Source organism: Taurulus bubalis (assembly GCF_910589615.1).
Source record: "Taurulus bubalis genome assembly, chromosome: 12".
Taxonomy (NCBI): domain Eukaryota; kingdom Metazoa; phylum Chordata; class Actinopteri; order Perciformes; family Cottidae; genus Taurulus; species Taurulus bubalis.
The window spans coordinates 13,294,100-13,306,747 of NC_136600.1; the positions used below are offsets into that span (position 1 = coordinate 13,294,100).

The 12,648-nt window shown below is 41.0% G+C and overlaps 1 protein-coding gene across 1 annotated transcript; it reads left to right on the forward strand.

Moving 5' to 3' along the window:
• The first annotated feature begins 3,604 nt into the window (after positions 1-3,604).
• Positions 3,605-7,214, forward strand: LOC306744527 (uncharacterized protein). The gene is made up of 4 exons (XM_079227186.1): positions 3,605-3,929; positions 5,236-5,475; positions 6,435-6,534; positions 6,852-7,214. The coding sequence occupies exons 1-4, from the start codon at positions 3,623-3,625 to the stop codon at positions 6,910-6,912; spliced, it is 708 nt and encodes a 235-aa protein (XP_079083312.1). The 5' UTR covers positions 3,605-3,622; the 3' UTR covers positions 6,913-7,214.
• The last annotated feature ends 5,434 nt before the right edge of the window (positions 7,215-12,648 follow it).

The window sequence follows — 12,648 nt, forward strand, 5'->3', positions numbered from 1 at the left end:
ATGGTGGGGTTTTATTCCACTTGTTCTATTTTAGAGCTGAAGTTGCAGACTTAATGTCAGGTTCATACACAGACATATAAATGTAACATAACAAAACTGGATGGACGTAACCAAACGCAATGCCTTGTTGTAGAATGAACAGGCAGCAACCTCCAGGTTCTGATAAGTGAAGCCTATAAGAAAGGGCCTTGAACTTGCATTCTTTCTAATAGCCATTAGAGGACGGCTCCTCTGGTTGCTAAATTAAGTCTGGTTTTATCGAAGTCCACGAGAAAAATAACCCTACTTCTCACTTGATGTATCACCTCAGTAAACATTGTAAACATGAGACTGTGTCTGAATCAATATAGTTTCAAGTCATCCTCATTACAGCATGATGTTCATATTGAGAAAGGATAACAACAACTACTACCAGAGCATTATACAGTCTGTGTTTTTGTCTGACAACTTGAACCCCTTCATAGTGTATTTTCAGTTCGTATAGACATTTAATTGTAACATTTTGATTGGCTAAAAATGTCTCATTCAGTGTTCTGTTGTACTTAGCTCCACCCTCCAGTGTCACTTTTGGTTGATGGCAATGTCCAAAGTGCAGGACTCAAGGCTTCAAAACCGACCATATTGATGAGACAATAAAATAGAGTGCCACGCTGATAGCAGTTATGCAAAGACCTTATCACTTTTCAGAGAATATAACTATATCATTTCATTATTTATATGGTAATTTTCCTTTTGATTTACAGGTCACTTGAAGGTCATTTATATGTTCTGTGGTTACAGTGTTTTTCATGGCAACTATGAGGCGATAGATTACATTTCATGGGGGAATACTATCTTTTATACATTCAATTCATTGCTCCATTTACTCCCTTGTGCAATGGTATGTATTAATGATTAATAGTGATGATGTCTGCTGAAGAAAAAGAGGCTAATGTGAAGGCAAAGTGTTGACATTTTGCAGCTGATGTATTAGTGCCACCCACTGGTTAATTCCAGCAAACAGCACTTGTCAACAAAGAACTCAGTGGGAGCCACAGCTGTGATTCCCATGATTATTCATAAACCCTCTGCAAATACAAATGGATTTATAATCAGTTTAAAATCACTCGTTACATCTGTGCTCCAGGATGCGTTTCATGAAGTGAGAAACTGCAGCGCTAACCCCTGAATAACTGATGTCATTATGTTTCACTGCTCTAGTTGTGTAAAAGAGGCATAGCTGACAAAACGATCTCATCTCAAAGTCTATTTAGAAGCTGTTCTGCTTTCATTCATGTTACATCAACTTGTTCGACAGATGTTTTTATTTCTGAGAGTTCATGCAACCAGCTGAGGTATACATTCAGATTAATAAACGAATATGAGAATATTACAGACTCAGCTACTCTGGTCTCCTTCATTGGGGGGTTTGGAGGCGGAGACCTGATTGTCTTATTAGTGGGGTGTTGAATGTTGCTTCTTCAAATTCTGTGTTACAGGCTGTGCCAGTAGCAGTGACAGACTATTCCTTCCTGCAGGAATAGACAGACTTAAGATAACTTTGATTCAGAGACTTCATTCCTTTTTAACAGATCTACAGGAAAATCTTCCATCATAGTATTTAAAGGGGTTTTCCTTCCCAGTGAAAGAAGCATAAAATCATTGGCATTCCCCCTTTACATGCGGTGTTTCTCAATTACATGCAAGAGACAATTATTGAAAAAAAAACAAATAAGAATAGAGTAATTAATGTATTGCTTCCTCTTTACAATCCAAAGCCAAGGCAATGTGTTGTGTCTGCAGGGCAAATAGTGTTTGTGCTGGATAAGAAGCCTGCAGTACAAAGCCTATTTCATAATGAGTTCCAACATTGTCACTGGTTTCCCTTCAAAAGAATACCATTGCATTTATCTTTGTTTACAAACAGTCCAACAACAGTGGTGTGAAAATCTGAAACAAACATGCTGTATTGTTGTGCGAGCATGTATTCAGACACAGGTCAGAGGAGGGGGGGTGGGGGGGGGTGGTGGGGGCGTTACAATTGAAAGTTCACTTATTTGAAGCACAAAGTAGCAAGAAGCCTTTGCTGTACCGGAAAAGGTGGGAGTCGGGGAGGGGAGGAAACTGCTCGAAAACAAGGTGACGCCTACGTGACTCACTGACTGGACCCGAGAGGCTGAGGAATAGCAGAGCAGAGAGGGGAAGACATCCTGCAACATTTAGCTCCACTCCTGTTTTGAAGTTGTTTGCCGCCGTAGATCTAGAAACGGTCATCTCTTACTAGATTATATGTCGCAATGCGATGGCAACTGCAGATATTGTTTTATTCTGTGCCATAAATCTACTCGCAGAGTGAATTGCACTGCACCTTAACCTGTGAACCTGTGAAAGTGAAGTGGAAGAGCTCTGGCTCGACTGTGTTGTTTGTCTCAATTTTGGAGAGGTAGGTGAATCCCACTCTGGGGCCTTTTGATGTGGATGATTTCAAGGTAAACAGCAAAAGGAAATTCCAGGTTATAGTTAATGCATGCTGTTGTGTTCCTGCACTGCTATCACTGCTTTTTTTCTCTCTCTCTCTCTCTCTCTCTCTCTCTCTCTCTCTCTCTCTCTCTCTCTCTCTCTCTCTCTCTCTCTCTCTCTCTCCTGTGTGTTTTGCTGTAGAAGCTGTGCTTGAGGGGGTTCATTTCAGTTTTGGCAGTAGTCCCGTCCCCATTTTGCTCCAAGTTCTGTCTGCAATGCCAATACTGCTGCTCTCTGGGTACCTCACAAATAAATTAAGAGAAAAAGATTACCCTTAACATTTGAATTACATTTTCTAACAGAGGGACATGCTGCTTTAATTGCTTTTCGCTCTCGTTTTAATTTTACATTTTCTCTGGAGGTGATGTTATTATTCTTGCAGTGGTGGCAACCCTGCTGCACAAGTACAGACGAAACTGTGTGCTGTTGCTGAGATCATGGACAAATTCCTCTCTCTGTTCTCTGTCTACATCAGCAGGTGTTATGGATCTACAGTATTTCCTGAGCTGGAAAGCTGCCCTACTGCTTCTCTTGAGTAAGGTTTTTGTTGGAACCGCTGGCCGACTGATTCCCGTTTGAAAACCTGCATGAAACTAACAGGAACAAAACTATTTCCGGCACTGCATCCTGACATTAGTGCCCACGCCTACATTGTTTAGATCTCCTTCATCCTTTGCCTATCAAGTTAAGACGTGTGATTATGCTCCTTGTAGTGAATACACAGAAGCTTACCAGGTCCACTGCAGTCTCGACACAGATTTTAAGATATTGATGTGGTTTGATGGATATCACATTAGGCATGGCTGTCATGCGCCATAAATCATCGCTTGACATTCTTTGACAGAAAGCAGCCATATACATATTCATAAAGTGTATGCTGGGGACAGAGATGAAGTATTATGTCATTGTTGGTTTTATTAGCTTCATATTCTGCCCAAACCGTGAGCCAAAAGGTCAAAACTGATGAATATGAAATACTGTGGCTCATGCTGGTCATCTGAATAGAAATATAAACTATATGAGGCATGCAAGCAACAACAAATGGTCTCAATCTCTGTCCTCAGTGCCATGTGGGCTCCAGTGTATGTCGGTGCACATCCTCAACGAGGAGCCTTTGCATGTAATGCTAGGCTCCAGTCTGGTTCTGAAAGCTCGGATGGACCACGGACCCCTGGAAGAGGTGTCCGCGGTGACCTGGGAATGGGAGCCCGAAACTGGAAACGCAACCGACAGAGTGACGCTGGCCAGCTGCCCTGGCAGAGGCCTTGAGTGCACCGGTATGAGGCCAAATGTCCATGTGAACGTGGAGCAGCAGGAGACGACACTTCATATTAACGGATACAGTGGAGCGGAAAGCCGCGTGTACACTGTGACTGTGATGGATCACAAAGGGGCCGCGACCAGCGCACACTGCATCGTCAGGACTTATGGTACAGTAGGACACTCGGCTCATGAGCGTAATCATGGTCAGAGACTTAGTTATTAACATGACAGATATTGCTGAAACTAATAATAGATGCATCAATGAGTCACTTGATGAAAATAAATAAAAATGCTAATATTTTTTTAAAGCAATTTGGGTTACAACACTTTGAATTCATTACGATCCAATTCTGTGTTTACAATGGATAAGTTCCCCTCTCGGGTAATGCTGTCAGTCTCTATGGCATCTGGTACAACATACCCTGAAGTATGAAGCAATGAATTATGCTTTTTTCTTGTTGTTGTGAAAGGGCGCGTTCAAGCTGAAAGGGAGAGAAATGTTGCTCTGTGATTTATCCATCAAATGAAACTGACCAACATTTGAAGGTAACAGCTTCTCCAATCAGAGGATTTGTAGGTCCTCGCATTTTGACATTTGAAACAACAAACCCTGTTAAATCCCTTTGGCTTTTTTTGGACAGTTTCTCAGAGAAAATAGGTAATTGAAAGATGACAAAATAGGCTTTGCGTTTGTCCTCAGTTTACACTATTATATATTGATTAATTGCACAAATAGGCCGATAGATGAATGGATAATGAAAATAATCATTAGTTTCCGCTCTCAAAAGAGATGATTGTGTCCTCCACAATCTATAGGCAAGAAGAAGGTCCCATGGATAGAAAAGACCAGTGGATGTTGGGGTTGTTGGAGGTCGCCTCATATAAATCTCAGAGTAATGATACGAAAGGAGAAATATTTTAAATGTTCATCAGCTGACGATGTCCCAGCATTTCTCGTGTTGACTCAAACAATTACCAACTGTATAATGAATGTGTTTTAATTTCACGCCAGCAGGCAGTGTTTCTTTCTGATTGTGGATGTCTCATTTAATAATGAAACACTTGAAATTAAATTTGCCTATAGGCTTTGTTTGCTGGGTCTTCCTTCTGCGTCTGTGCTTGAAGATGAGTCTGGAGTCGGAGCTTTCTAGTTTTCTGTCAAAGCTTCCGTGCTTTAACTCTCATCTGTCTGCTCTAACAGTATCAATTCATCAACTCCTCTCCACGTCTGCTCCCCCAGCTTCCAGGGCTTTCCATCATCCCATTCTCCGACATTATGCCGCACTCCCCGGTCTCATTATTGTCCATGAAACTGAGCCAGTTTCTCCTGACGGCATTAAACGTCTCTAATGATTCTTTGTCTGCGACCCTCTTGGACAGCCATGCACCATTATTCTTATTTTACAACAGAGAGTTTTTTACCTCCATCACCTTTTCCTTCTCATTCTCACCGTGTCTCGTCTGTCTTTCCAGAGGCGGTGCACCACGTTTCAGTCAGCGTCAATGTGTCTCACTCCTCGCTGGTTTGTGGTGAGGCCTGGGGAACGGAGCCCCTCTTCAGCTGGTTCCATGAGAGCGTCGCCATCACCGAGACCGTGGGGAGAGTCTCCAGAGACGGAACAACATTAATCGTGACCAAGACTCCCATCTGCGGCCACTTCACCTGCATAGTCAGCAACAAGCTGGGCCACAGTTCTGCCACCTACACTGCAGGTACCAAATAACACCTTATTGTTTATCTGTTCTTCTACAACAAAAGGAATTACACCGTTCTTAGTTATTTCTTTTCTTTTTTACCAACCCACAAACTGTGAAATAAGACAACCAAGTTAGGTTTTTGTGGGCTGCCTGAACATGTAATTTAACAAGCTATTCAGATGTGGCTCCTCTTCCATATGTCACATGCAGGCGTGTTAGAATATACTGCCCCCCACACCCTCCCTGCTTCCCCCTTTCACTCAGCAACATGCTCTGAAAAAACCCGCCATACAGTACCTTTACAAGATAAAATGACAGGCACTCAAAGTATAAAGCTAACTGATGAATAAAGTGGTCTATTTAGCATCTTAAGAGCCTCCTTTTCCTCAGGAGTTGGTTGAGACCAAAACGGAGCTATAAAAGGAGAGTGATTTTTGGATTTACAGTTTCAGTGTGATAATATGACTAAAATGACAAAATTCCAGAATAAAATACAGTTATTTGTTTAGGCAAGATGACTGGATGAGAAGGTGGCCATGGTAATTTGACATCTGATTTAAAAGTTGGCTCATTGTGTTGTGTGACGGACATTCAGAAATCAGACTCTTTTACTCTCTATCTTGAGCATTATCCTCATTGCACATTGTTCCGTGTATTGTATCACTGGTCGTGTTTTAGTGATAAAGGATTTTCCACAGTGCGATCAATAAATCACTAACGCCACTTCTCCTGCTCCTGCTGCGACCACTGTTGCTAAACAGGCGAGACAAATGCAATTCTTCGTATCTGCCAAGAGGCGTGATGATCCAAAGACAGTCCGGATATTTCAGGATACCTCCTGTTAGCTGTTGCTGTTCCAGTCACTTAGTGACTTCACAGGCTTGTTGCAAAGAACCTTTTTTTGGCCTTTAAGGACAGCCATTCAGATGTTTTTTTCCCTCCCCCTCATTGGTTGTCTTTTTCCTGGCTGACAGCACCTTGTGAGATAGAGGGCAGAGGGACAACAGCAGCAGCTGTATTGTGTCCTGTCCTCCTGCTGCTGTTTGGAGGAGTGCTGGCGTTTCTGCTGTGGAGGTACAGTAATGCACACAGACACTGGCAGGCACAGACACAAATCTAATTTCAAGCTATGCTCTGATAATAAAGCCGTACGAGAGAAAATAACACACTGTTGGGCACTGCTTTAGAAATTACTTCTTTTTTGTTTTGTTTTACTGAGGGTACAAGATGAAAACTGCAAACAGCTACACAGCTATTGCATCCTAAGTGACACACACGAGGCACGACAGGCCAGACTGTGTCTGCTGACATAACCATTGTCTGTTTACTCAAGCCAGTGTTCGGTTTGTCACTGCTGGTTGATCTGAATTGGACACTTTGTTTCTTTTCAGGCGACACAGGCACAGTAACAGAGGAGAGAGGCTGCACGAACATTTGGATGAGACCATCTAAAAAGTATATATTTTTAAATGGCCAAAGATACAAAAGAGAAAAACAGCCAAATGGACTGGATTGTGAGACTGGAACCTCCTGTCCTGTGAGCAGTATGACCTTACACTGCTTAGAACAATGTGATGAGTGAACTGCTTTCTGGCCAGTGAAAAATATCTAAAAATGGATATTCAGCTTGAAGTGCCAGCAGCGTCTTTCCACTGCCTCCTGCTGGGCTGCACCTGACACTGTGTATTTAATAAAGTAATCGGGTTTGTAAACTTGAATCAGCTGTACGTTAAAATTTAAATGTACCTTCAAATGATGCCTTTATAATAAAATTGAAAAGACAGTTTAAAAATTGTGTTTGCGAGTATCTTTGTTCTGATCTTCTATTAGATGTTGGATTTGTTTGAAGCACTCATCTATGAAACACTCTTTTAACAAAAGGTTGATATTGGCAATTGTGAAACTGCAAAAAAACTGTATTAGATAACAGATCCAATAATAGGGTGTAAAAAACAGAAAAATATGAGCTGTAGGCAAGAGTAAGTATACAAAAGACTGGAAATCTAAAACTGAAAATGTTATTATGTTTTGCTATTTGGGTCACTTTCTCTCCAATACCTTTTTGGTGAATCTGTATAATACATACTTAAATCCTTTACGTTGATCAGTTGTTGCCTATTTAGTCATAAAATTCAGCTCAAAATTTTCCAGACTCACTGTGGATTGTGTACTGGGATCCCCGTTCATTTATGTTTTGTCAAAGTGTTCTTGGCGCTCATCCAGAAACTGCAAATTGTGTGTGAAAGATAACACTCTGAATAAACTCCTTGACACTGGCAGGGTTAACTTTTACAGTGCACCCTACAGGAAATGAACCCTCTAACCTCCTGCTGTGTTATGGCTGCGCTGCGTGGATCTACATTGGACAATGTGGAGGAAACGGGGCCACAGGAGCCAGAGCCAGTTCAGGACATGTTATATCGGACGGGGGAGGAAAAAGCAATTTAACATCTGCCATGAAAGTTTAGGTCGGCCTCAGAGTTTTAGAGATCGTGTCTGTCTTCTATGACGGTAATTTGAAATATATCAAAGAAAAGACGCTCTATTTGCAGCTACAAAAGTCTTCAATATTGGCAGCATGCAAGAATAGCAGATACAACTTTTAGCTCCCGGAGGCTATATCCCAAGGTGAGAAAGAAAATGATGAAATAGTTTGAAAATAGAATGAAAACTGTAGGAGAGGAATACAGCTCACTCATTGCTGAAGACAGGCAGTTTAAGTTGATGTGCAACTTCCAAATGCATCTACACGTATATATATATAAAACACAGCTTGCGAGTGTTTAAAGTTGCAAATGCAGACAATATATAAAAACACACCATGTGCAAAATATCCCTTTAAAAAGCACTTTTGCGTTAAAGAAGGGCAGAACACTTCTCAAATGTCTTCCTCCGCCAGATGTGTGCCCATGAGCACATTTGCACTGCTCCCATTGTATTGTTAGTCTACCCGGTGCACCCTTGAGTTCCTGTGCCTCCCATCATACCATCATACCATCATACGACAGACGAGATGGAGGTGCAGGAGAGTCATGTGGAGCTGAAACTGTAAGCCGTGGGGCCTCCTGTGAAACCGGATGTATAGAAAGCTCCATTGTTGTCCAAAAACTACAAAAAACACATCACTGGCACTACGTTGTAGTTTATTTTGAGTCAGTCCATCATAAACCATCTTGCTGTTGCCGAGCACCAAATCCATGGCGGAGAGTATCCAACAAACTCTTAAATATGTTTATGATTTTTCAGTAAGAACAAATTTGCGAGTGGCTGAAAGAGGGTATGAAGTATTGAGGGAACTCAATGTTTTCCAGTCTACAACTGAACTGCCTTTCTCACAAAAGGTTTTGTCAGTATTTACCAAAAAGCAGCTGAGTCATCTTTACTCCATGCCATATTGGAGAGTATAGCAGCCTAGACCAGCTGTCTGCAGAGAAAAAGGTCAAAATATCATACAAGATTGTACTGCACTAAGCCGCTGTCGTGTAACACAAATCTACTAGCAACTCAAAGAGGCTGTACTTATAGGCACAGAGGTGCTTTGAGCTAGACTAACAACAGCATGCTAACATGCTCACAACAACTATACCGACATGCTGAAGTTAAGCAGGCATTGGTGGGAATGTTATTAATATTTGGTCATAAACAAGTGTCAGATAAAACTGACTATCTGATTATGGTCGCAAGATTAAAAAAAAGTCAAGGGAGATTGATCCTCATGAATGCCTGAATGAACGTTCAATGGCAGATCAATTAATAGTTCAGTCTGGACCAAAGAGAAGGCCACGGCTCTAATAAGGTAATATTAGCCAACTGTCTTGGTTGAGAAAATATTAAAGTGGGTCCTTTATTCATTTGACATAATAGCTCCATCAAAATGATAAATAAATAATCTAAACTATAGATACATTGCCAGACTCTAAAGACAATAGCTGAAAATAACAGAAAAATGGCTGGGAAGGACTGATCTGTATAGTCCGTCATAATTCACACTGTCCATACAATAGAAAAGACTGCCTTCTGATCCCTGACAGCTCAATCCTATCTTATCACAATATCTTTTAGGTCACACACGCACACGCACACACACGCACACACACACACACACACACACACACACACACACACACACACACACACACACACAATAGCTGATTCATAGATTCAAATTCCTGTTTGCGGGGAGCATTGTTCTCTGCTGTAAAGAGCACTGCACTGATTCACAGAGCATCCATGAGAAACATCAGCGCCCAGTCTTCCCTCCGTTGACCCCCAACTTTTCAATGTCTTTGTGCATCCCAGCCATGCAACTCTTATCGCAGCTGCATTTCCTGGCCAGAACTATACATATTCATGTTTCTAGAGATAGGCAGCGGTGAAAGGCCAACAAAAAAGGAGAATGGGTGGTCTGGTGTGATTAGAGAAAAATGTGACCAGCTGTTATAGAAACTCTGAGATGGTAATTTCAGAAACTAAGAATGTTGTTTATGAGCCTCTTAGCTCTTTAAGCAATAACTCAAACATTTGGGGATTTACTTTCTTTCCAAGAGTCAGATGAGAAGATCAATACCATTCTCATATTTTCACGATAAATATGAAGCTACCGAAAGGTTACGATTAGCTTAGTTTAGCATAACCCCCTGTAAAACCACAACTTTGACATATTTTAGACACTATGGTTTTTGTACAGATAAAATAAAAAAGAAAACGTTGTATTAATTAGCAGGTTATAGAGGTTGGCAGAGTATGATACCTCCGGACAAAGCCCGGCAAGCTCTTTCCTCCTGTTTGCAGTCTTTGTGCTAAACTAAACTAAGATTATCAGCTGCAAGTGTTGCCAGATGTGAAGAAAAAAAAGAAGCCATTTTTTAATTTTCATTAGGGTTTTTATCCATCCATCCAGCATTGAATATGAGCTCAAATATCACTATAATTAAACATTAAAAGTCTTCACTTCACAGAGCTATAACGGAATAATGATTTCAAGAGTGAAAAAAGGTTCAATCTAATTGTAATAGACTGAAATGACATTGGATTTTGACGGGCACAAGTTATCAGTCAGTTCAAGTGGGGTAGATTTATTGGAATGCAGCCTAAATGTCTGTAGGTCAAAAAAGCAGTAGATTGTATAAAAAGCAGGAAAAATTCTAACCCATTAAATTACAATAAAATAAAAGACAAAAAGGCCCCATTGGGAATGAGTCTTTTTAGCACTACCAGCTGTTATTAACTTGACAGACATGAGCATTGATATACATCTTCTCTCAGCAAGAAAGCGAGTCAAGCGTATTTACAAAAATGAATGTTTTGGCAACATTTTTTTTTTCAGCGAAATGGAAGTTACTTCATCACTTTCCAGAAACCTAAAAGAGCCAAATATCAACTCAGCAGACAATCAATCACAAACTACATACACAAAGATTGTGGCATCAGTAATTCAATATTTGTTGTTGACTGTGCTCAGCAAACAAAGTCCTGAGCTTGAATGGTGTCTTTTTCCAGATTGACATGTGTGATAATTCCCCTTGCTGACAAGTAATTTGTCATCTATGGGGCAGAGGAGATAGGGGTGTGCAGCCTGTGAGTCAAGTTGTGTAACACCCACACTTCTCACAGAAGCAACGGTGGAGGTCAGAGGTCAAATAAAAACGTCACACACTCAAGATACTGCGCTGAGATGAAGACAACATCCTGCGATGATGTTTCGTAATCGTACCATAAAGTCGTAGCTTTTCCAAAAGTCTCCATCTATATGTCCAAACATCCGTCTGTCCTTGTTTTGCCCTCTCCAACTGCCCTCATTGTGACTTCTCCTCCCAAAACTAAGACACGCCCTTTACATCCAATTGCACATCATATCTGTGAACCCCCACTGAGGACACTGCACCTCCTTCCTTCCTTAGCAGACCACACTTTCTCTTGGTGAAGTGCTCCCACTCCTGGTGAGAAGTGAAACTGCAGGGGAACTGGCAATCCAGGTGGCAACACCAACGATGCCAGAATGCACTGGAATGAATTACAAAACAAGTTTAGGTTGGAGATAGTTCTTCCTTTAACATACGTGGCTGATATTTTATTGCACATTGTATTTGTGCTTGTTAAAAATGATGCGTGTGATGTTTTTTGTTGTTGTATGATTGACAGGGCCCTATTTCTCGTACCTGGCTTACTGAGTTAGCGGGCTAATTGTCAGGATAAGATGACGTAGGTCAGGCTTTCTCGGTTTCTCGAAGCAAGCTTAGATTAATCACCATAGCAACACATCCAAAAATTTAAACCTGCTCCCGGGCAGGTTTACTGAAATTCACTGGATAAACTGGACACTCCCACGGACAAAAAAGGCAGCGCCCTTCCTCATTGATGAAGGAGCGATATTAGTTATATTAGTTTTATAGGGAGAGAGTTCTTTCAGATCGTCAGGATCCATCCTTTACCTCATCATGACTTCCTGTACGCGGCGATATAGATTTTGCCGGCAAGAAATAATTTATTTACGAGAGCTTCTCGAGCCGCGGACACTGATCACCACAGGCGCAGCTGATCGTCCGTCTCAGACACAGACTATCAGCCGCTGCATGCCGCTGTTCTTAAGTTTATTTAGCTCTTAAGAAACTTATGGATGTGTTGAAAGCACTCATAATTATATGACAGTGTTATTAGTACACCATGCATATCATTATTGTAGAACATGATTAAGGTGATCGTGATGAGAATACAGAGAATCACACACAATTTATTTTCACTGCTTAAATTGATTGAATTTCTGATTATGAATAATACATACATACTGATCCACCCATACACATATTCAAACTCATATACACATATATAGTACATGATTCATACGTGCATACAGTACATATATCCTCATAAGTATATATTTATTCGTAAATATAATCTGATTGATTTGGGTGATGAAGCACTTCAAATTAGCCGATACATTTTCCCAACACTGACGCATTTAACTTGTCTGATATATTTGCGACGCTTATGTCTCGCAGCGGGGGCGATGTTAAAGTTGCGTTCACGGCAACAATGTTGCATAAACGTTGGAATATTCGCAACGCGTTTGCTGTGAATGACTACGGTATTGACTTCCTCATATGCCTTCATGATTATCTCCTGCTTCTCATTAGAGAAATTAAAAGAGGTTCCTCTGAGTTTATTTGCCATTGTACTGTTAGAACATCG